General features: G+C 31.8%; 1 protein-coding gene across 2 annotated transcripts in view; it reads left to right on the top strand.

Moving 5' to 3' along the window:
- The first annotated feature begins 10940 nt into the window (after window positions 1–10940).
- Imp (IGF-II mRNA-binding protein) overlaps window positions 10941–24645 on the top strand; it is a 40317-nt gene continuing 26612 nt past the window's right edge. The window contains exon 1 of one of the 2 annotated variants that reach the window (XM_026633780.2): window positions 10941–11155. In XM_026633780.2, the coding sequence (XP_026489565.1) occupies window positions 11097–11155 (59 nt within the window). In that variant the 5' untranslated portion in view covers window positions 10941–11096. The remainder of the gene's footprint in view (window positions 11156–24645) is intronic. The other variant, XM_064220391.1, reaches the window with a different exon arrangement.

Below are 24645 nucleotides of genomic sequence, written 5' to 3'. Positions count from 1 at the left end.
TACATAATATTTTTATTTAAATAATTCTTTAAAGTGTGAAAATGGTTTTGCTAATATTATTGTTTTACGCATATCAATGCTGATTTTTGTAGTTTTTTTTTTTGAGTATTAAAATCAACAGTCACATAGTTCAGAACCAGGTTATAATTTGCAATAAAAACTATTTGAAATGTACTAGTCTTCTTCATACTCGTTTAAAACGGTTAATAAAAACTTAGGTAATACAAAAACTAGCTACAACGTATAGAATATCATACAAGCTACGTATATACACCATATTGAAAACGCTCGAGAGAAAAATAGTTGAATTTATATTATAGAAAGCAGATAAATTGGCCAATAGAAGTGCACTGTTGATAAAAGTAAACTGAGTTGAGAATATAAGGTTACTTATGAAAACAAACAAAGGCAGAATCGGAGACTGTAAGAGCTAGCGAAGCATCGGGGGCTCCAGTTCCCAGTAACGGTCAACAGGACTTCTAGGTAGGAGCTATCGCCACGCCCATTTCCTCACATTCCCTGACTTGATCGACTGACCCAAATTTATCCCAATCACTAGACTTCATAAAATCTTATCTAAAAATTTCGTCTATAGGAAGCGCAAATATTATATCGTAGTTCAGATTTAAAAATCGCTGAAACCTAATTTAAAATTTATTTTACTGCCATAACATATTATGGCTCCACATAATTCAGATGAGTTTCATTTATTAATTTCAACACACAAGAAAGGTATCGTGTATAAATGTAATTATTTATGTGGATATCGTTAATATGTAGAAATAATATTATCGTATCAATCTGAATATTAACTACTCCTTGTGTGCTATTGCTATAACAACGGTAGAATGTACGAGTTCTTGCGATCTAATGTTTTTATTATCCACGTTATCTAAATCTCATAATCTAGTTTAATCTATACTAATATTACAAATGCAAAAGTAACTGTCTGTTGCCTGTTCACGCTTAAATTGCTGCACCGATGAAATTTGGTATGTAGATAGATAGTTAAATCTTTAGTACTGGTAAATTAGAATCGACGCCCTCGTCATTAATGCCATATCGATATTACCTTAAGATAACGCCTCGAGTGTCAGTGAGATCATAAAAACAAATGTGCATAAAAATCCAATATCTAAACTTGCTAAATAAGAACGATGAGACCGGGAGTCCTTTTTTTAATTCAGCCATTGATATAACCATTGGTATAACGATTTATGTATGTGCTATAGGTAAATTGTTAGAAATTTCGGAGGAGGAGGCCGCAGATTCAACTAGTAAAAAATAAACTAAACAATACATAAGCACTTGGGTTATACGATACGGCCAAAATAAATGAATAAATACCTATTTGTATAAATAAATCTTGACGCAAAGTTCAAGGATTATTTAAAACATAAAGCATGTGTTCACTCGGTATTGATTCTGATTTTATTTAAAATATACATAGATATAGGTAATTGAAGCCTATTTTGTAATGCATGCATATTAAATCTTAAAATTGAATTTTAAGCCAGTTCACCTATTTTTGATCTGGCGATACATTCACACATTCTAGTATTTAGTAATCGATTATATATTCCTTTGGTACATAGTTAAATGAAAGTTTTTTTTTTAATTGTGTTAACGTAACGTCTTAAACTTTGTTTTTAAATTAAATCATTGTGTATTTTTTTGAATCGGAAAACCTGTATCTGAACAACACTTCATTACATTATTGTACTGTCAACGAGTCTTTTGCTCTAAACTCTAAGGGACATCTACTATTATTCGAATGTTTTCGAGGTGCACACTTGTATATAAAGCCGTTGGACATTATTACCTACAGGGAAACAGAGTCAAAAATGAGCGAAACTTAGTGGGCGCTAAAATGCGCCTGACGATAAAACCGATATAAAAATGATATTACCGTCCCGTTTTTTTAATGCCCTCTATATAACCTACATACATACATCCTCAACACAGCTCCCAAAGGGCAATGTATAACGCATGACTAGTTTTTAGTACACTAGTCACCAGTGGAATATCGAAGACCATTAGACGTGCAATATAGACCTTCTCCCTTTAAATCGAATTTCATTTGTTGCGTTAAATTGTTTACATCGTGCAAATATATTTCGAATTGGCGGAAGCTCATTAGTATTTATTGTTATGTAATTTATATCCACATAGTTAGTGCGTGTTTCCGAAATGAATACTTTGGACATCTGGGAGAGCTACTAAGTATTTTGGCTTGCATTTTGTGTACTATGATAATAAATCGCTTCTTATTTTCAGCAACGACATTTTATAGCCCACGAGCTCGTAACAATATTTTAATTATTATACGTTTCGAACTAAAATTTCTAACTAACGAATACCGTAACATGTGACATGAAACAGATTTAATGAAAATAGGAAATGGAAGTAAAACTCTGTTATTGAAATTGTTTGATGTAAATGTTGAATATTATTCAACATTTTGAAATGAGTCATTTCATGGACTAGGTAATATAATGTCTAGCAAACAGCAAACTCCTTAAATTTTCTAAATATTCTAAATTTAATGAGGAAAACTTAAAATCTAATCCAGTGTCTATATTTTACTAGATACTCATCCTGTCCCATTACGTAATGAATACATAATATGAACGTATTAACGCCTCGTTAACATTGATAGGGTGTGGTTTTCAAATGGTATTTAACCTATAATAAAGAAATACCACTTATCACAAGATCTTCGAAACTATTTAGATTTAGATTAGATGCGGTTGAATTGAAATTTAGCATTGTTATTAATTTCCAGGAGCAGGCAAAAACTTGGGGGCGTCATATTGATTAAATTGGATTTTATTGGACAAAAAAGTTCCGAAAAAATAATAATATAGTAGTAGTAATAAAATAATTGAGCAAATGGAAGTCTTCTATAATAATTGACAAACCAATTATGATATTGTGGTAACACCGATTTTTTAAAACTAATAAAGCCTACAGATACTTAAATCAACTTAATATTAAAATTTCAATATCAATAGCTTAATGTCGTCTTTTAGGTATTCTAAAATATATCAATAATATATGTTATTTTATTAAAGCAAATTATATTAAGCACAGTAACTTAAAACAAGAGTAACTAGTAATATTTGTAGTACTCTCATTAAAAATTACGTAGACTTTTTCCAGGTATATTTAAATAACTCGTATCTTCATAACTACCAGTATTAATTATAAAATGTAATTATTAACTATCAAATTAATGATAATAATTATCTTTTCTACTTAGTCCAGTGGTTTGGTCGTGGAAGAGGAAAATACAGACAGACGCGAAGAGTTTAGCATTTGTAATATTAGTAAAGATTTTAATATAGACACTGAGCTGAGTAATATTTTAGTTAATGGCTCTTATAAGAATACGTCGAAAAGTTGGTCATTATTTTTTAAACCTGCTAGTATACTTTGTTAAAATGATTGTTAACACACCTAGTGGCGCCAGCTAAAAACAACCGCCATATTTACCGTCCTCAGGTCGCCAACGAATCGCCATTGCTTCAATACATGACAGCTATTTCAATAGATAAGTCACCTATCAACTGAATAAAGTTAAGCAACGTTTATAAGTATTACATAACAGATCGCCCAGTAGTCGAATATCGATATGGCCATTATTAAAAATGTATATAAAAACTTAATATTATACTTACTGATTTTTCTAAATGTTTTATTGATTACACTAAAGCACTACTAATATATCTGGCAATAGCTACCAAACAAAAAATAGAAAGAGGAGAAAAGATACTGTTTCGTCTTTGCTTATCTTTTATATCTATAAAAATCTGTCCGTGTGTATGTAACTGAACTCATCCTAAACGGATTTCAATGAAAATGTTTGAGTGGGTCCATTGATGCTTTACAATGGTGAGTGGCACTGCGATCGGGAAGTAAAAACAATCCCGGGCCAAGTTTAGTTAACATATAAAATGGCTATAAAGTTTTCGTTACATTCAAGGAACATTTAAAGATAAGAACATTTTTATTTGTGTTTAGAAATTCAAAGTGTTGCATAAATTGGGCTTTAACTTGCCAAATTAATTAATGTTAAAAATTAGTCGTTTTGATTATTTCCGCTCTGTATTTTGCTGTCACAAAATATTATTGCCTCGGCTTCATTGGTTTATTGTCGTTTGCGAAAAAAACGTACATTATAAATTCTACACGTAACGATACTTAGAGTATAAACACAACGATTGTTAGCAAAACATGCAGTCAAAGCTGCAGGTTGTAAGCTAGTCACTTTGTTAAAGCGTTCCAGTATTATCGACTCCGGAGATTTTGTAGAAAGCTGAATTTCCGTATAACTGCTCCAATGAAATTATGAACCTGATGAAATCACCGAACTATCCGGTCCGCAGGCGACGTCCTCGCAAATGAGTAAGCTAACTTACAGACGAAATTAGACGCTCTTTGTCAAGAGTCTAACTCTAGGTTTGAGAAGGCGGGTGTTGACTCCGAAAATGAAATTAAAACAAATACTACGAATCGCCGACATCTTTCGTATCGATAGATCGGAGCCAATTTAATAAATTGGAATGATAATGTGTCACCTGAAATGGAGACAGAAAAAAGCCTATGCAAGAATATAAAGATTGATTTTTTTAATAATTAATAATGAATGAAATGAATAAATGATAAACCATTTATTATCTCCTTTTTTATAATGTAATATTGCAACTATATGTAATGTGCCGAACAGTTCCGCCGTTATTTTGAATATTGTATTTTACTTTGAATTATTGGTGGGTTGTTCCGAAATTACATTAAATATCGCTTAAGTTCGGATCGGTCGTTTGAGCACCAAACAAAACTAAACTCTTTAGAATATATAGTAGATATGATTAATTGCATAAAAATTAAAAAAATATATATTTGAAATATTTTGATAATTGATACAAATGTTACCGAATTTCTGTTATTATATTTATTTTTAAACAAAAACAAATTATACAAAAATTAAAAAAACAGAGAAAATAAAGGAAACTGTAGGCTAGTCAAGCAGGCGGCAGTCGAGACGTCAGCGAGTCACGTGAAATTCGTGCTCATTGATATTTGTATTGTAATAAATTAACTTCATATAATAAAAAAATAAAAATATGCAACGTGACACTTTTTGTTTAAAAGGTTGGAGAAGCCTTATAGATAACCTGACTTCGTTAATGAGCCCGTTATATTTTTTATTGCCAAATTCTGAGAAAATAAAGGCTAGAATTTTTAGGTTTCATTTTATGTATTGTTTCAAAAGATGAACTTTGTTTCGAAAAACTGTTAAGAAGTTGACTTTTTTTTTGAAGGAAATATGTTATGGATTTATGGATATGACTAAAAGTGAACAATTTCTTCCATTTGCGAGTTCGAGGCACGATATATCTGACGGAAATTACAACATTTTTCGTTCCAAAAGGTATCATACGTTTTTTCTTAATATTTTACATTCGAGCCCTAGACTTACATAAATCCAGTATCGTTCTTATTAGTGTATTATATCAAATCAACACGCTATTGTACACCAGTAAACACATAGCGTCTCTGCGCGTGCGAATCCACGTAAGAGCGACTTGTAAAGACAGAGTATTTGCTTTTTGATGATTTTACAGGAGGAAGAAAAAACATAATATCTCAGCGATTTTATTTCTTATTAGCGACTGAACTTAACAGCTAGTTCTTTACAACATTATTTATTGGAAAATAACGTAAATTTACTCGTAGTTGGCTTAGATTTTGTGTAAAGTCACTTACGCAGTTTTGATTTAACCGAAACTACAAAATAAGTAGACTTTTAGTAAAGGTTTTGAAATGAAACAATTTGGTAAAGGTTTGTATTTCTTATTGAAAAAATCAAATTTAAAACAATAAAAATATTATGTATTTATTATCAAAATCAGTTTACAAAATACGTTTTCATATTTTTTAATAAATATTACAAGAGTTCAGACTTACTATGCAAGAAATAAAATTAATCATCTAAAACTAAACAATAATAATAACTATTTACCACCTGTAAATATAACAACATCCTTGCAATCATTATCCAGTAATTTAGTAACGTAGTCTACGAAAAAAGACTCGTAAGTAGTGGCTTTTAAGTCGCATACTATCCCATCAAACCAGTAACATGTGACTCCAGTATTGCCAGTTTGTACACAGAAAAGTTATGCACGGGGAGTTTAGCTTTAAAATAAAGTGCACTGGCATTAAGGAAAGGGCATAGTTTGACTGCCTGAAGATCATCTGTTAAGAGGACAGTCCTTGCGGAACGCTAAAATAGCGCTTACTATTTTCAAAATATCTTAAAACTGGTGCATTGATTATGGATGAAAAAAAACATTCAGTATCTTAATAGATAGATCACAAGTTTCACCGCATGATATTTATAAAATTTATATCAAAAACCTAGTAAATTCATCGTCAACATCACTCCAAAGTATTTTCTCCATAGTATGGGGAAAATAATTTGACGGTTTTGACTTATTATTCGACGTCGCTGTCAATAAATTTTCAGTCCCTCCCCAGATCTCAAGGTGGGAGTACGTCAATTTTTATTTCGAACCGAGTCTTATAATTTTGCGAAACGGCTACGCACACGTAGACAATTTAGCATAAGGGTGGGGCACGAGTGTCGTGGGACGCAATTGTTAATTTTAATTTTTCAAGAAATAATTATAAATTGTTCATTTTTTTTTACTTAAGTTTAGTTCGTAATTGTAAATAGAACTGTTATGTTTTTGAACGAAGGGTAACCACTTTCCCCTTATGTCGAATTAAAAGTACAAAATTGTAAGGATGAACATAGTGAATACCTGAATGTACCTGAATGTAATTTAATGTTTGCACTATACTGCTTATTTTTTTCTCTAAATTTTAAATGTAAAACAAACGCAATTTCATACCATTACTCATGTCGTTTAGTTCGTCTGCTTAATTCCTAATTATTTAAATGCTTAATTAAAATAGTGCATAGTGCTAACCAAAAACGGTTGATATACATTCCATTGTGTATTGATGCTATACTTAGTTAGTACTTTTCATGGCCAGATACCGTCAACGGCCCACCGCCCGGATTTTTGTGTAATATAAAATAATTTTAATTGAATTATTTCATAAAAATACTTTTTTTTTAATAAAGACTTGTTTAACCAAGAAAAAGATTCTTGTCTTTATTTTTTAGTTAATTAAAAAAAAACATTTGATTAATATTTATTTATTTATTTTTATTTATAAAATTTAAGTAATTAATTAATTAATTAACTAATTCGGTATACATACCAACCTTAAAACATCCAGAAAATTATTATTATTTAGTTAGACGGAAGCAGTTGAAGCAATAAAAATCATAATGTATGTATATTAGGCATCTTAATGCACTCTGACCGCACCCTATGCTAACAAATAATTTATAATTGTGTTTGCGAGTGACAACCTTATAGCTAATACATTACTCGTAATTAAATGTATTTTTATAAATCCTACGTTATGAACGCGCCATGAAAATTTAATTTATTCGTTGCAACGAAAACAAGCAATTAATTGTCTCCGGGGATGCGTACGATACACTGCACAATGCAACTGTATTATTGGAAAGTGCCTATGTGTGTGTTCTAAAATAAATTCCCACGCTTACAAACTACGCTCTTAATGTGTTTATAATTCCTTTTTGTGCTAATTTTTCGTCAGAATGTTTTTCAGCTCTAGCTAAGTCTTTCGTTCGATATGTTTAGCATACTGTTCATCTGATAAAATGCCAATTTTGTGAGCACAGCATTGGTCGTAAGCATCCTTTTTTGGTTAAAACAATCCAATATTCTCCTCAAACAAAACGCTTTCAAATACTTTTCTATGTGCCCTCAGGTTTATTTTCTGAAACCGAGTAGTCGACATAAAGACTGTGATTTTGATTGTATGATGGGTTCTAAGTACAACTTTGAAGTTGATTGTCTGTATTAATGGGACGGTTTTTTTTTTACGGTAATTTCGGTAGCCCAGTTAAATATTTTATAGCTAATTCTTTTCTGGATATTTTTTGTATGACTTTCGTTGTTTCACGTTCTTTATTATTTGTCACATCTCCAAGCCAATAGCGAATTGTTCATTATTTTATACCCAAGTTTCCAAAAACGTTTTCAGGCAAATTCTTTCTTTTTTATCATGAAGTTTTAGATAGTACATTTAAGTATCTTCGCCTTGAATTCGAGCTCTTAGTTTTTCTAGATGTAGGTTTTTTATCCACCATTGAAGATATTATGTTCATTTTTTTTCTTACTAATTCATTTTTCAGTAGTTATTAAAAATTTCAGTTCGAACTTCTTCTGTTAATTTTGAACAATACATAGCTTTACTACTGAAGCATTTTGTTGACATACATATTGGACCCATTATTCTTGCTAGCTATTTAATATTCCTAACAGCGCCAATGTCTATGGGCGGTGGTGACCACTTAACATCAGGTGACCCATTGGCCTAGGGTGGTAACGACATAAATAAGTAGAATTTGTCCTCAGTTACGATTAGGATGTGGTTAATTTTTATTAGGATTTAGGGTTGTAGTTAGTAGAATAACCCCCAGTATGGCTCGTCTTTTATTTCAAGCCGCGTCTTTAATTCTTCAATACGACTTATACATTTTTATATTGTCTAAAATTATTAATTGTACTAACATAAATAACGTGATACAAATGTTGACCATTATACGAGTTCTTCTAAGAGTCATATTATTTAAAAGATATTCTTTCTCATCTGTCTATTTGGGTAAAGTAAATTACTTAACAGTCGTTACTTAGTTTTAATTACGACTTCATTATAGACGGTTTTTAAGAATTCTGCCAGGTAATGATGTGAAAACTATAGATCAATTCGATTACTTTTTGTCTAAAAAGAATTATTTACATGCATTTATACTAGCAAGGACGTTTTATATAGATTATAGTACAAATAGTATATAAATGATACATAATTTCGTAATTTGTATTTATTCATAAGGATCTTTATTTATCCTTAAGAATAAATTTAACAAATGAATAATTATTAGGTACACTATTTTTCAACTCTACTTAAATACACTTAAATACAAATTTAATCAGATATTAAAAAATATTTAAATGAATATGGAATATTAAAATAATACCATTAAGCCGACGACTAACGGGTTTTGTCTGAGGATATAAAGCCGTATAAGTTGGTATCAAATGTTAATAATCTTCTCGCTCGCTATTTTGTTTCAAGTCCAGGCAACTGTTGTCACGTCTGAGTACCACAAAAGCTCGGCATATTTTACCGACCAACTTCTATGTTTTGAATGTGCATATATGTGTCTGTGTGGTGGGTGGCTGAGCGAGTTTAATTACAAACCCAAGGGACATTACGACTTAGGTCTACAAACTGCACACAGTTGACAGTTTGTCGATAACAATACATCGTACATGTAGACACCTACGGCAGGCCTAAAGAAAGAAAGAAAAAGTCGTGATATAGTAAATTCATGTTTTCCTATATTGTCCATACGTCTAATTTTTGTTCTAAAATTCCGGATACTGACATTATATGATTACAAATTTAAATTACTTGGTTCGTCTAAAAGCAAAACTGCATTTCGCTACATTTTCTGGAGTGAATGTTTTTTTTAAGTCAATTTTAAAAAATACAAATTATTTGATAAAATAAGACTCAATCAGTAAAATCAAAGCGTGCAATTAAATAAGGGTGTATTTAATGTTATGTCCCAACATTAAAATGTCTTGACACTACTTAAACATACATTAAGGGGTTTTGACCCACAATATTTTTAAAAAGTGGTCAATCTAAAGAGAGATTTCCATATGTACAGAAATATTATTATTAAGTATGTACGGAAACAAAAATGTATGCACTATCTATACCAAGACATGCATACATGCAGTATTAAACAGAACCAACGGCTTTACACTACACAGAGGTACGGCAGTGCAGCACTATCAATTTCCTAACTTCTATAGGAATAATCTTAAAAGAAAAACCCAATGACATTTTATTTTGCCCAACCTAGATTCGATCCCCGAATCTCGGATTCTATTCTTTTTAAATAACCATTGATCCAAACGCAACAAGGTAATCGAAAACAAACTATGTAAATCGTTTAATGAACAATTTAAAAATAAAAACTGAGAATAGCTACAACTTAAATGAGTAGCCTAGCGTTTATTGTCGATGTCCTAAAATGAGAATTCGAGACTGGTGTTATTGAAAAGAGGGCACAAGTAATGGAAATCGAGCGCGGCCGAAAAGTAAAATGTTACTTGTTATTATTGAATCAAGAATCCGTATTCTGTATTTAGTTTTAAGGTCATAACTAATGGAAATATAATCTTTAAATTATCACTTAGATTCAATCAAGGTTGTCCATATTCACTGTTCATATCAGGCAGCATGTCTATGTAGGCATCAACTATGTAAAATAAATGCCAAAAGCTCGCCAAATGGAAACATCAACAAAATATTATATACATTTATGATGAATCCCTTAGATTTTAAGCGCTATTAAAATATACCACAATGCAATGATAAAAGGTTATTTTAAAATTATTTAAAATGTAACGCTTGATGTCAAATCAAGCGCAAAAATACAAACTTACTCATAAAACATGTAACGTCGTGCCATAACCTAACCTTATCATAAATCGTATCAGAATTCTATCAGTTGTAAAAATGTGGATGCGATTTGTAAAGCGCTGTTCCATAATGAGTTTTAAGGAGATAGCTACATGAGCTTGCGTCATGTGTGTGCGATGTGCGTGCGACGTGGGCTGAAGAAAAGGCGCGGGCCACGTGCGGTCGTGGCGTTGCCTGGCGACGCGCGGGCGTCGGGGCGCCACATTCTCACGCCGCCCGCACGTCTCACCCGCAACACGTTTGGGGCCACCGTGCCGCCAAGCGCCTCCGACCAGTCGGCACCGAGAGCGCTCGCTTATACGCCGTATTTGGCGCCTACTCTGCGCGCACTCTATGACAGCCGCACCCGCTGGTGTGTGCACTGTGACCCTTAACTGATCTAACTAACCACCACCATTCTGCATTTCACCATTGAATCTATCGACATGGACGGAGACGTGTCCCAGAGTCCTTCCGGAGACGCCTCTCCTACGTTCGAGGAAAGGTATGCAACACGTCCCACTTCCCCTACTTGATATCCTGCTTTTCTCATTCGCTTCGATGAATTGATTCCGTTCTGTTTTTCTTTTTAATTTAGAACTATGATTTTAGTTTAAAGACCATAAACTTTAAAAAATATCTCATTGAATCAACACCGCAGATTGCTTACATGTTTTCAATTTTAAGTTATATTTTAACTAATTTTAAGTTTTGTGTGTAACATATTAATTTAATGTAACGACTTTCGAAAGCGTATAGGTATTCATCGAAAACATGCGGTAAATTGACTGCTAGTTCAGACATAGCACAAAGAGCATGTAGGGTTGCCAATTTTATTGTTTTACATAGTATTTAATACATAGCATAGATAAATCGTAAGGTTGCTTTTTATTCAATTTAATTGTTTTACGTAGTTTCGTACGTAAAGCAGTCAAAATGTGAGGTTGCCAATTTTATTGTTTTGTGTAGTTCCGTACATAACACGACAGACTAAGATTCGCAATTTTTCTGTTTTGCGTAGTTTTAGACGCAGCAAAGGCAGTATTTATGGTTTACAATTTAACTGTTTGACGTCGAATTTAGGACATAGCGCAGACTGAATGTAAGATTGACACATTTACAGTTTATCGTAATTGTAGACATAGTAGTACCTACACACAGAATATTACGTTGCCTATTTTACAGTTTTACGTATAATTAGACATGTCACAGAAAGAATATAACGTTGCTAATTACAATTACAATTTTATGTAATTTTCGACATAGCACAGGTAGAATGTAACGTTGGCAAAATTTCTACGTTTTACGTATGATTTGGACACAGCACATATAGAATATAATATTGACAATTTTACAGATTTACATATGAGTAGATACAGAACAGACGGAATGTAGGATTGCCAATTTTACAGCTTTACGAAATTTTATACATATCACAGAGAGAAGAAAAACAGACGCTACCAATTTTCATGGTTTCGCGTAGAGTAGCAGGAAGATTGCTAATATGGCTGCTAATTGTTTCATCTTATACATAGATTAGATTTTTTATAAATATTAAAGGATAGCCAATGCAACTTATATTTCTTTAAGTAACATATTGAAACTAGCCGAATTGTAGTAGCATTTGGATTTTTCAAATAATTTTGAAAGAAAATATATAGCAGAATTTTTTCGTGTTGGCAACCCTATTCAATCTTTTAAATTGATAAAATTGTTAAATAAATAATCAAATATTAGGATTCTAAAAAGTGGAGACATCATTGTATTATTGTGTTAATAGCATTGTATCAAAATTCCAAAACAATCGTCAAAATATTTTAAACTATAACTCGTTTTATTAAATAATAACTTTTTGGTCTGACTCAATTCTTGTTTGTATTTGCTATAACTCAGAATATGTTCGTTATAATGGATTATTGCATTAGAATTTAAAAAATAACAAAGGATAAAGTATAAAACCAGTATGTGGTATAACCGTCTAAAACAAATTTACTATGATGCGGGGGTGCTGACCATGTAACCTCTCCATGTAATTATGTAAAAGAGCTAATTTGTAAATACATTTGTCGGTCGTAATAAAAATATACACGTAATTAAATCACTAACCGCGTCCGTACATTTACTAAATGATAGCCAAGACATTCCATAAATAAAATTCGTTTATCTGCCTCCACATGATACTTGAAAACTAAATTATGATACTCTATCAATTTATATACCGAGTCATAATTATCGTTTTTTTTTTAATTTGTACTAAATCTGCTTATGCGAACGATATAAAGCATTTTATGATACATTACCATTTATATGTTGTTAAAAAAATGTACGGGCCTATCTCTATAAACGAAACGAAACTGAAACATCTATGTATAAAATAGATTTGTAGATCTCGGAAACCATCATCACTCGCTTGCCCTCATATCATTTATTTCGGTCGGCGAGGTGGAATCAGCAAGAAAGAAAAATAATTTGCCATAAATTAGAATGATCTCCAACTCCCTTTGGGAATTCTATATAATATTAAATATATATAATAGTAGCTGGTGGTTTGATTCACCGTTATAATACGGGAGGGTGTCTGAGACGCTTACGTGCTCAAATGATTAGCTATAACGACAACTATGGCTTTAAAATTAAAATATATAGAAAAAACTACGATACATAAAGTTTAATTTATTCTTCACATACTACATATTTATACCCTAGGTGACTTTCTTAATTTTAAGCGCTTTGAATACACGAACTTTACTGATAATTAAGATACTGTAAAATGGCAACAACAGATAACACAAAACTTCATGTAGGCAATCATTTGTTTGGAGCAATAAAATTCCACAACCTTATCACATTACCTTTAAAAAATAAATAAGCAGTTTATTTACCTAGATTAGTTGAAGTTTATGATTACTGCTTCAATCCTGAGGTTCATAACGCTCAGTTACATACCTTAACATATTCAAATAAACAGACTAACATTAAAATCATTATTTAAAGTTATATGGTTTTTCGGTAGAAAAATTCTCAATAACACTCTGGAATTTGGAAATGTGTAAACCCGTGCCTCGGAAAGCACGTGAGACCTGATAGACACGGTAGATCTTACGCCTGAACTGTTTCGAATTTTTCGTCCCTCGGATTATGGGATTGAGGGATAAAAGAGAGCACCTTTATTTAAGCAGACTTGTGCACTATATTATGTTACTACGTAGTTGCCTAGTCTCTTAAAATTAGCTGCCTTGGCCGAAATCGGTTAGAACGACATCAATATAACATTATTTTTTTTAAGGATTTTTATCTCTGTTTAATCTCGAATTATCCAAAAGTCGAAAAGCTTGATGGTGTAGGTACAATGGGTTCTCAACAAAGTTGAATATTTTTAATGCAAGACAAATATCTTAATGCATATCAGCAATCTTCAGGGCTTTCTTAAACGAAAATTTAAACTACTTAAGAACATTGCCCTACTTCCAATGAAGGTAAGGCTGGCGTTTTGGCGCTCACTAAATTATTTACGACGAAGGCTTAACCTACTGCTATTGCCTTTATTGGAATAGCTATTTGTATTCCTGTAGATATATTTCAAAGCTCAACCTTTAGATGGTACAGTTATTTTTAACTTGGCTTATTAAAAAATAAGCTCATGTCAAAAAAAGCGTGGACTCTTAGTATTTATTTATTTCTAGGCAGGGAAAAAATAATTGTACTGACATACTCTGTACTTAAAATGGTGTAAAAAAGTAACTACTTGAGTTCCTTGCCGATTCTTCTCCAAACCGGTAGATTTATCAGTAGATTTATTTATTTTAATTATAAAAGGGCTTTTATAACCATAAGCTTTTTTAGTGGTCGCCCGCGATTCCGCGAAAATTTACGTCTATTACATATTATAATACGAGTTCGGCAGTATGAGACAATCTTAATAAAGCTGGATTTGGGTACGCATATCGGAAGAGAATATAACAGTGTCGTAATAACCAATTTGCTTAAAGCGAAGCGAACACGAATGCACGGCTAGTTACAGACACAGGACTTGTTAGCGTACGTAAAGCGTTCTATTCGCATTCATTTTATTAATTTCGAGCAAACGTTGCTCATTGAACTTATTATACTTACATTAATAGCTGTATGAAGCAAAATTGCTAGCTTTTATTTGATTTTTCAAGGATAAATGCAGTTCAATTTTTACTTGTTTTTAGTTGTAAATACTTGATTTAGTGTTCGTATTTTTTTGCTTTTAACTTTTATTTTATTATTTCGGATAAAATAAGAGAAAGATATTTGAATAACCACTTAATTTGAATAATTTGAAAGTCGGTGTAGCCAATGGATATGAAACGTTATTTAAAAACCGGACCAAATATCACCCTCATAAGTGATGTGTTTTCGAAAATACTAAAACATGTTTAATTCATAAGCATAACCCTAACCATCGAGGTCCATAATTCTTGCATCAAAAATGGCGAAGATTCAAACAAACTTTTATATCCAATATGATCACCTTGGGTGATCAATTTTCAAAAACGTTGTTTCAGCTGTGTTACTCCTTTGTATAAGCCTAAAAACCGATTTCCATATTTGTAACATCAGAAATGATATACTATACGCCTTAGGAGATGAATTTATTAAATCCTAATGAACCCCATTATGGATTCGCGAAAAAATAGCATTTTGAATGTTGTGAATATAAATGGAATAGCTAAAGGTACATTAATTAAGAACTGTCTGTACTGCATAATACGGCAGAGCTATAATGGAATCGCATGGCACAGGAAACAGGTTAATCTAAGTCTAAGTCAAGTATAAACAAAGTCAGTACCACACACTCCGCGCTCGCTCAATGTGTATGTTTCGTAGCATAGGCAAGAAAACAAATTAAATTTAGTGTACTGTTTTGTGATGCAAATTAATAAATTATTCCAGGTTTATGTTGATGTTTAGACGGAAATAAAAATCGCAATGTAATGCTCATTGTGATGCCCGATTTCTGAGAGGGGCGGGTAAGGTGAGTGCGGATGAAAAATGAAATTTTGCTGACTTTGAACGCTCTTTTAAGAAACAATAGTAATTCGATAAATAAGTTCTTGGTATTAGTAACAAATTAACACAATATAACTCTTATAATAATTAATTAGTTGGGTAATGAAAAAAAGGCAACGAGAAACATAATAAGTAACTTTATATCAGTCAGTACGCTAGAATTCAAGCTAATAATTCAGGAATGAAGCGGTAATTGATAAATCTATATTTATTAATATTGTTCCTTTTCAAGGAAATAAAAATTTTGCTATTCTTGCATACGTAATTTGTTTTTAATGGTAAAAAATACAAATGAAAATTGTTTTTTTCTACCAACCTTAAAACCAAAAAGGCTTTTAAGATGACATCACATCACTTTATAAATAATATAATGTTATCTATCAATCAAAATGGTTTTAAGATTTAAAAAAGAATAAACATTTTTTCATGTTAATTTTGATTCTCAAGCAGAATCACAGCTCTGCCTCGAGAAATTATGTACTCCTAAAGGAAGCGGAGTCTTTGCTACGCGATCTTTCCGAGGTATTAAAAATTCGGAAAAATAAGTCTAAACTATTTCTTTGAAAGGATTAACTTGTTTAGTTTTATATATTAGCATCGCATTTATTCACTGATGCTTTATTGGAGGTAATTATTTTGAATAATTAATAACGAAATTGAAAACAAACTATGAAGATAATAAGTGTTGCTAAGATATCGTAAAGTAAATGTGAATAATATAAATGTAATATAGTAATATTTATGATTAAATTAACGACTATAATTATAGCTTAGCTTTTTTTTAAATTAATTATTTTAAAGTATTAATGTGCTAAATTTGTGCTTCTTGCTCTCAGCGGTAATGTAAAACATACTGAGGAAACATCCATATTATGTCGGAAGAAATTCTAACACGTGTATTATAAAAACCGAATCGTAGAATAGGCTATGTCATCTGTAGTAAATTCTAAATATCAGTTATTAGGTTAAAATAAATTTTCGACTAATGAACATATCACAAAATTTTCTTTATAAAATTTTGATTAACAAATTTAATATTTTCATAATTTTATTTATACGTAAAATTAACAAGGCGTTATTAAATTTGAGCCTTTCTCTAAAATAAAAATACTCTCGATTGCGGAAACCTTATTAAGAAAAATAAACCTTCAAAAAGAATCTCATTAATTCATTAAAATAAAACAAAATAAACACCTCAATTTCAGCGGCTCTCACTTACTCTGTTTCGTACTCGGAAAAACACAACATCATTTTACGATTTGCTGTGATACATGAATTTGATTTAGTTACTATTATTATGTATTCTGTAATTCAGATACTTTAAAAGCTACTTGCTGAACCCTTAAATATTACAATGTCGTCTTTGTGAATTTGGTCAAAACCTTACGTGACATACAGACAAATAATCAAACAAAACAATACAACCACCATCGAGTCAAAAAATGTATAAATAATATAATATATATTATATTCAAACTTCAAACTATGCACTCGCTTCAAAACCACGCGCACCGGGACTTTTTTCTCATGCGACTTATCTATTAAAGATAGATGCATATATGTCGCGGACTTAACCAGAGACGTATTGAAGATTACAAATCTTTCATGTTTTCTAGTAGTTACGAGTGATAGGGGGGCAACGTCCGCTTCGGAAAGCACAGGATCGATAATTAATTTTCGCTTTGACATGTTTTCATAATGTCTATGAAAACATGTCTATGTCTATGTCACACACAAGATAAGGTACGTACTGATATAGCTATGTATCATAATGTAAAAGAGATTTTGTTTGTCGACAAAATATTTTTTCTATCAATACACTTTTATCGACAAACGACATAATGTTCGAGTGAAATATTGACTTTTATGTCAATATTTCACTCCGATAATGCCGAGTACGGTCTCACGAACATTATTAAAAATTGAAGGGTTCCGACTCGACTGTGTAATGTTACCCTACACGAACAAAAGTAACAAAATTAGCTTGACCTTTATGTGGTTGTATTTGCTCGCATTCCTTTTAGTCGTCAAGCTCGGCTTTAGCTTAATGTGAAAACAAACTGAGTAACCCAAGTTTGTTTTGTCTGTAGTACTCCATGATTAGTTGCTATGTAGATTTAATAATGATAATACTAATAACTCATTACATACGATCCGAGTGCATCTAACGGAAATTAACAAATTCGCGATTAAATTTATAAAATTTTAATTGCGAATACTTTTCGATATCAACATATAGATATACTTATATAACAGCTTTAAAATTCAGCAATTAAAAATAGGAATGAATATAAATAATATAAATTCGGTTTTGGTCAAATAATAATACATTGTATTCGTATAATCAGTATTTGATATGTAAGATGGCTTTAAACTACTTATTATTACTTGGTACTGCTTTAGGGCAGATTTATTAAATTTAACTAAATTATGTAATATATCCATTCTTCAATACGGATGAATGCGAAATAACAAAATATTGCAACTTGAAATACCAAATTGAGTTGCAGCTGTATTCATAGTTCATACTGAACCATACCAGGCTTGAGTACGGAATTTATACCTATCAACAACCACCTTTTCCCCCGTAGTCTTGCATCAAGTTATTAAAATTCATTTAAAATTCTAGATCTAGAAAATATCAAAGTAGATATTAAAATGTATATAGTCTTTGAAAAAGTGTCCCTGTTCAGTGAATTGTAAATAAGTCGATACATAATATTAGAATAATATCCGTTGCTACTTATCAATGTCAAACTATGTACGTAGCGTTGGCAATTTACAATTCGCTTAGTTACCATTATTTCAATGCCATCCGAACTATCAACATATAATAATTCTAATAAGACTTACGTTAGAGGCCTTCCGCATACGTAATAATTGTATATAGATGAAATAGGTTTTTTTTTAAATGCTGTGGTTTCAATTTCAAGTGATCGATGGTTGCTTGGAGTAGGGCGTGGAATTGTCGCGGGCCGCGGCGCAGCTGTGCGCGCGTCACTCCGCCCGGAGAACTGTTGCGTTCGCTGAGGTCGTTGCCACCAACTTATTTGATGTTCACTTACAACTCCTTATCTATGCATTTATCAAAGGTTATGATGTATAATTTTGTCAGTTATATTTGAAACAAATTAAAGTTATAAAAAGTAAAAACTCGCCATAACTGTTTCGAAACTATTATTATATTTGCTTTCATAAACTCTAAAAATAATTACTATAAACTACAATCTACTAATCAACATTAATAGTCGCTAAAAAAAATAAAAGTCAATCTAAGCAAATCATCAAATTATACAATATTTCTAATGGACACTTTCCAAATCAAATATTTTAAAGGAATATTAGATTTGAATTTACCGTCTTCGTTTATTTAATATAACAGGGTTGTGGAGGTGCACCTGCACCTTAAGTGCGCCTCCTCACACCCCCGTCATGGCGCCCGAGTATATTTGCTCAATATTTACTTAGTATTTTCTTTTGATTTGCTGCCCCCACATAACCAATTAGGTGTCGTTAGTCCCTACCGTATTCTAGCTTTCTAAGTTTTATTAAAGGTTTGTTTTTAATGAATTCTTTATAGAGTAGACTATTATAATGATTTTTATATTTTTCTGATGGTAGTAATAGCTACGATAGCTTTGTCTCCAGATAGATATATGTATCTGTTAATCTAAATATACGTAACGTGATATATTTTATCTTAATTTTGTTACTCGAAAACGAATTATTTTGTACATTACATTATCTTATTTCATAATAGTTTTATTTAAAGTTTGTTTGTTAACGATTTATTCAGTAAATAAGTTATTCACTCAAAAATAACGTCACTTAGAAATAGGTGCATCACTTAGATGTAGATGTTTCTATCTAGATTAATTAATAAAAATATTTAATTTAGCGATAGCGAAATAAAGCGATGTACGACGAACCCTTCTTAACGTTAAGCTTTAGTAAAATTGCCATATCATTTTTCAATATTCATCCTCCTTACATAATCTTGCGTCGCTTAAAACATCCTTTCATTCATTCTTGAAAACTGTAGTAGTAAATATTTCGGTTCATTTTTCTGTGGTAGACGTAGCTACTTTGGGTACTAATTTTTAGTAGGTCATATAATTATTTCAATCTTTAAGATTTTATGTAACAAATTTAATTATTGACAAAAAATATTATTCAAATATATTATTAAGTAATAATTGAATATATATGTTTCTGATTGATTGATTATATATTCAAGCTGATCTAAAAAGCATTCGAGAAGACCAAAACTAAGACTGCAAGAGTAAAATTTGTTTACTAAAAAAAATATTTGGCGTGTATTAAAAATGTCCCGCAACTGGACAAAGGAGAGGTCGGGTCAAGTGAATTTAATTTAACGAATCTCAATAAAGTTGTCTTTTCAAGATATCCAGTTAAAACTATCGATTCTAATAATAAAATAAGTGTTTTTTCATTAATAATAAACAGGTTACAGGTTATTAATTAATTAACTCCTGTAAAACCCTTATTATATTCAGGCTTCAAAAAGATCACGCAACAGCACCATGTACTAGGATTTTTTGAGTAATATCTTATTGTTTAATATTATATCACGCCCCTCCTCAAATTTTTTTTTTTTTTCGAGTCTTTAATTTAAACGCTACAAATGTAAGCTACTATATTCGTATGTCGGGGGTAGCAGCTATTCCACGAGAAAGTACACGTTGATTATATTTAAATTTGTTATAGCATATTGTGTGCAATGTTCGCAGTAGTCGATAAGTAATCTATACATTACAAATGTTTCTTTTTTTTTAAATCAGTTACGTAATGCCGTATTCTTTTTTTAATTTGCCTTTTTAATGACAGTAATTCTAGGTCACATTATTTAAATAATGGGCTAATTTCATTTTTGTTTCTACGTTCTTGTTTAAAAACTTAGCTATAAGTATAAAGCTATAAATATTGGTAAATTTGATGGTTATAGAAATTAGGATTTTACATTAAACCCTTAACAAAAAATATTTACGCATTTTACCAGATACCGGTTATTTACAAATAAATAAACGTCACTTGTTCACGTTAACAAGAATTCTTGGAAAACGCTTTATAAATACCAAATTGTAAAATATTTCAAAAGAGAGCAAAGACTCTGAACTCAGGAGGCGGTGAGTGCAATCGCACGCGTCTTCGGCACGCGCGAGCCCCCCTCGTTATGGAACGAACGCGTTCACTCTACATGCACTTTCTCCGCAAAACACAGTGCATCTCTCAATCCCCTTCGACCGTCTATTATGTGATTTTGAATTATCACCATTTCACAAAGCCGTCTTTCCCTTTACCGACCATTGGACACGCGGCCTCACCAAAAACATTTATTTGTGACCGTCTCAGAATTGACTTTTTTGTAACATTTTAATATGATATCATCTTTAGTGAATATACAAAATATATTAATTTATATCTGACGAGTACGACGACAACCAAAAAACACGTTTTATATAACTATTAAGGAATTCTGTAACAAATATTCCAGTAAAATCATCAAGTTCCTCAAGTAAAGCGCTAAATCAAATAAGACTAAAACTATTAACTAATACTTACGTATACACAATTTTCAATTAATTATACTATTACTAATAAATTAAACGTCGTAAAAGTAACAAAAGCTGTTTAATATATTTTTAATAATTTTATAAAACAAATAAATTATACTAATGTTATACGGAGCTTAAAAAACAACCTAACTTCGAAATCAAATTTGCGTAATTTTGACCTTTAATATTATTTAAACGTTTCAAATAAATTACAATAATAATAAGTAACGTTTATATTTCGAAAAGAAACACTAGCTTTTAACGTATAATGTAAACAAGACATTTGAATAAACTAAAGAAAAAAAACCGTTAGGCGTGCGGGGGGTTGTATTAGGTAATATCTGTACCCAGATGGCAAGGTACCTGCAATATCTTTGTCTCACCTTGGACTGTCGCTCGACCTTCGAAGAACACTTCGAAGACCTAGTGCCCCCCAGATCGAGAAAGTAGTGGGTGTCATGCATAAATGCCTAATATCGGGGGACCGAGGGAGGAATTTAGTCGTCTCTATGCTGGTGTCAATTATTATTCGCTATTCTACGAGGTGGCAAAAGTCACCACGGCGGTACACACCGAAACACCGCCCAGCATATGCTAGACGCGTGCCCCACGTACATTTATTATTAGGAGGCTTCGAAATTATATCTCGTAGACCATCTATCTCTAATCAAAACAAATCCATTCTTGAAAATAGTATCCGGATAAATAGACAAATATCATCAATCGTGTCGTATATATTAAACAATGCTAAACATGTCGGATCAAATATTATGTAGTAATTCACAATTTGTATATTACCTTTGTTAATGAATATTAGTTTCGTAATACCGAAAAAATCTAAACCTTTATGGGATCACTCTTTTGCCTGTCGTGTGTGTATCCGTCTTATCTTTTGGACAAAAATACTTTAAAACATTTTGGAACTTGTAATTGATCCAGAATTTGATAAATTAATAAATATCTATACTTTGGAAAAGTATATGTATTTGACTATCATTTGAAATTGCTATTGGTCTGCATAAAATATTCATTTAAAAATGAGATTATAATTCGGAAAATCGCATAAGCGAATGAAAATAATTAGTGTTTCTAATTTTTTGATGAAAAATTTAAGTCGTAAAATGGACGAATGTTAATAAGTTTGAATATTGCTGAGCTGAGCTGCCTTATATAAACCTAATGGAAATTTTGATATATATTTTTTATTATTATTAAAAGGTTTGTATTGTTGAACGCGCTAATCACAGGACCAGTCCAGTTTGTATAATGTTGGTTGTGTTAGTGTATTTATAGGAACCTAAGGATCCTAGCAACAACCATGAACTTCAACCAATCTAGCAAACTGTTGGTAAGTACTCGACACATTATGTATGGAACGGGTTTATGCAAGTATATGTGAAACGAAATTTGACGCAAGTCGTTTAAAATATCTTATGCTTATACCTATTCGTTTGTTTTCGGGATCTGTATGTGTTTTAAATTTAAAGACATCACACAGACAATAACTTTACTAAAAAAAATGTTGGCAAGTCTTTTCTTTACTTTTACATGTAACATCCTTGAAATAGGCTTCACGCACAAGTACCACTTCAAGCTATCTTGTACAAACCAGTTGACGCAGTTAGGCGCGTGATTGTGGACGGTAAAACGGTAGCTCGCACAACTATTAGTTTGTTTTCCCCGTACGTTGCGTTGCTACACACTTATACTGCACTGTTCTAATATTGATATCAGATTTAAAATTACACCAAGGAAATTACACATGTTAACTCGTACTGAAATATAAACGTAAGTTTTTGACATTTTGGATTAACTGAACTGTTTATGTAAGCATAAAGTATACTAATCGCAGCATCTGTCCAGATCACTACACTCCACATTATATATATATATTATATATTTAGGCAAAAGTTGTGTTAAAATTCTTTGTTCATGAAATTGTTGAAGGTAATAATTTCTCCTACTGGAATAGGATGATGGCATATCTTACTAATAAAATATCGTTAATTTTATCAACATTATGTTGTGGTACAAAATACATCTGTAGGAAGGTCCCCAAGACGTTCACTGTCAAGAGTTGCAAATATAGTTAATTCGGTCTTACTGTAATACATATTGTGTACTTTGAAACTAGAAAACATTATTGTACCCGTACTTTGGTACTTATAATTAAAACTGAACTAATAATTACTATATACATATAGAGGCCGGGATATAAAAATACCTCATCAATAATAACTAGATTCGTATCTGAGATGTCCTATTCCTATCAATAACACATACAACTTTCTAATTCCATTCTGTTTAATATATTGATGATAAAAAATAACTAACTAATAACAATAAATTAATATAAAATAATAAATCAAAACAAGATTCAAACCCTGACTCGAGAGCTCGAATCCAACCATATGAACTTGCCACGAGACAAAATTGGCAATATGTAATAATGTCATTGGCAAAGAAGTAGGATATGTTAAGAATCAATACGCTAGTATCTGGACCGAATTTTATACAAGCAAGCAACATATACGCTCCAAATGCATTGTGGGTATTTTTATCTCGTCGACACTCGCATGCGCAGTCCCCTAAGATAAACGTAGTAGTAGAGTACTACGTTGAGAGGCCTTCATTTCTCAATGTAGTTGTAGTAGTACTCACACCGCAGGCCGTCGACCGATTTATAGACGTAACTGGTCAGGGCTGTGAAATGTACAATTGTTGGGAAGTGAACCAGTGGCCTTAACATTATAAATTATATTTATATCTTTGTTTGCGTTAACAAGCATTAGAAAATAAGAAAGTTACTAAATACAGACTAAAATGATCTAAGAATTCGACAGATATATAACATAACCATAGTCTGATTTAGTCCCATTTTAAATTATGAAGTATTACTGGTTCAACGAAGATTTGGCCGTCTCGAATAATTTCGCAAAACAATCTTATATGTAGTTTTCTTGTGGAGGCCTGGGGCTGAAGCACCACCTGTGCTAAAATTAATGTTTTTGACGACTGTACTTTAAATTTAGTGTGAATGGCTTTAGCGAAATGTTTTTTCTACTTTATATGCACGTGTATCTTCTGTAGGGTACTATGTACTCGATCTCGTATTAATTGAAGTAAGTGTCCGTGGTCTAGACGTCCATTTCCTCCGCGCGTTCGTTGACACCAACGGCCCCCCGCGTCCCGGCCAGCCGCCTCGTCGCGCGCCCTCACGATCTAGTACCAACCGGAAACTGCGCGTGTTCGTCACGCTCGCTGGTGTCCTACGCCTCAGAGAACTACTACCGTACAAAAATGACTCACATGTCTAACATTGGCAAATCACAATTCAGTGCATCATAATTGAAGAATTGTGCTACTGATAACGCTAAACTTG

Source organism: Vanessa tameamea, chromosome Z (genome assembly GCF_037043105.1).
Source record: "Vanessa tameamea isolate UH-Manoa-2023 chromosome Z, ilVanTame1 primary haplotype, whole genome shotgun sequence".
Classification (NCBI taxonomy): domain Eukaryota; kingdom Metazoa; phylum Arthropoda; class Insecta; order Lepidoptera; family Nymphalidae; genus Vanessa; species Vanessa tameamea.
Note: the sequence above shows the minus strand (reverse complement) of the source record. Positions and strands in the feature narration are given on the sequence as shown.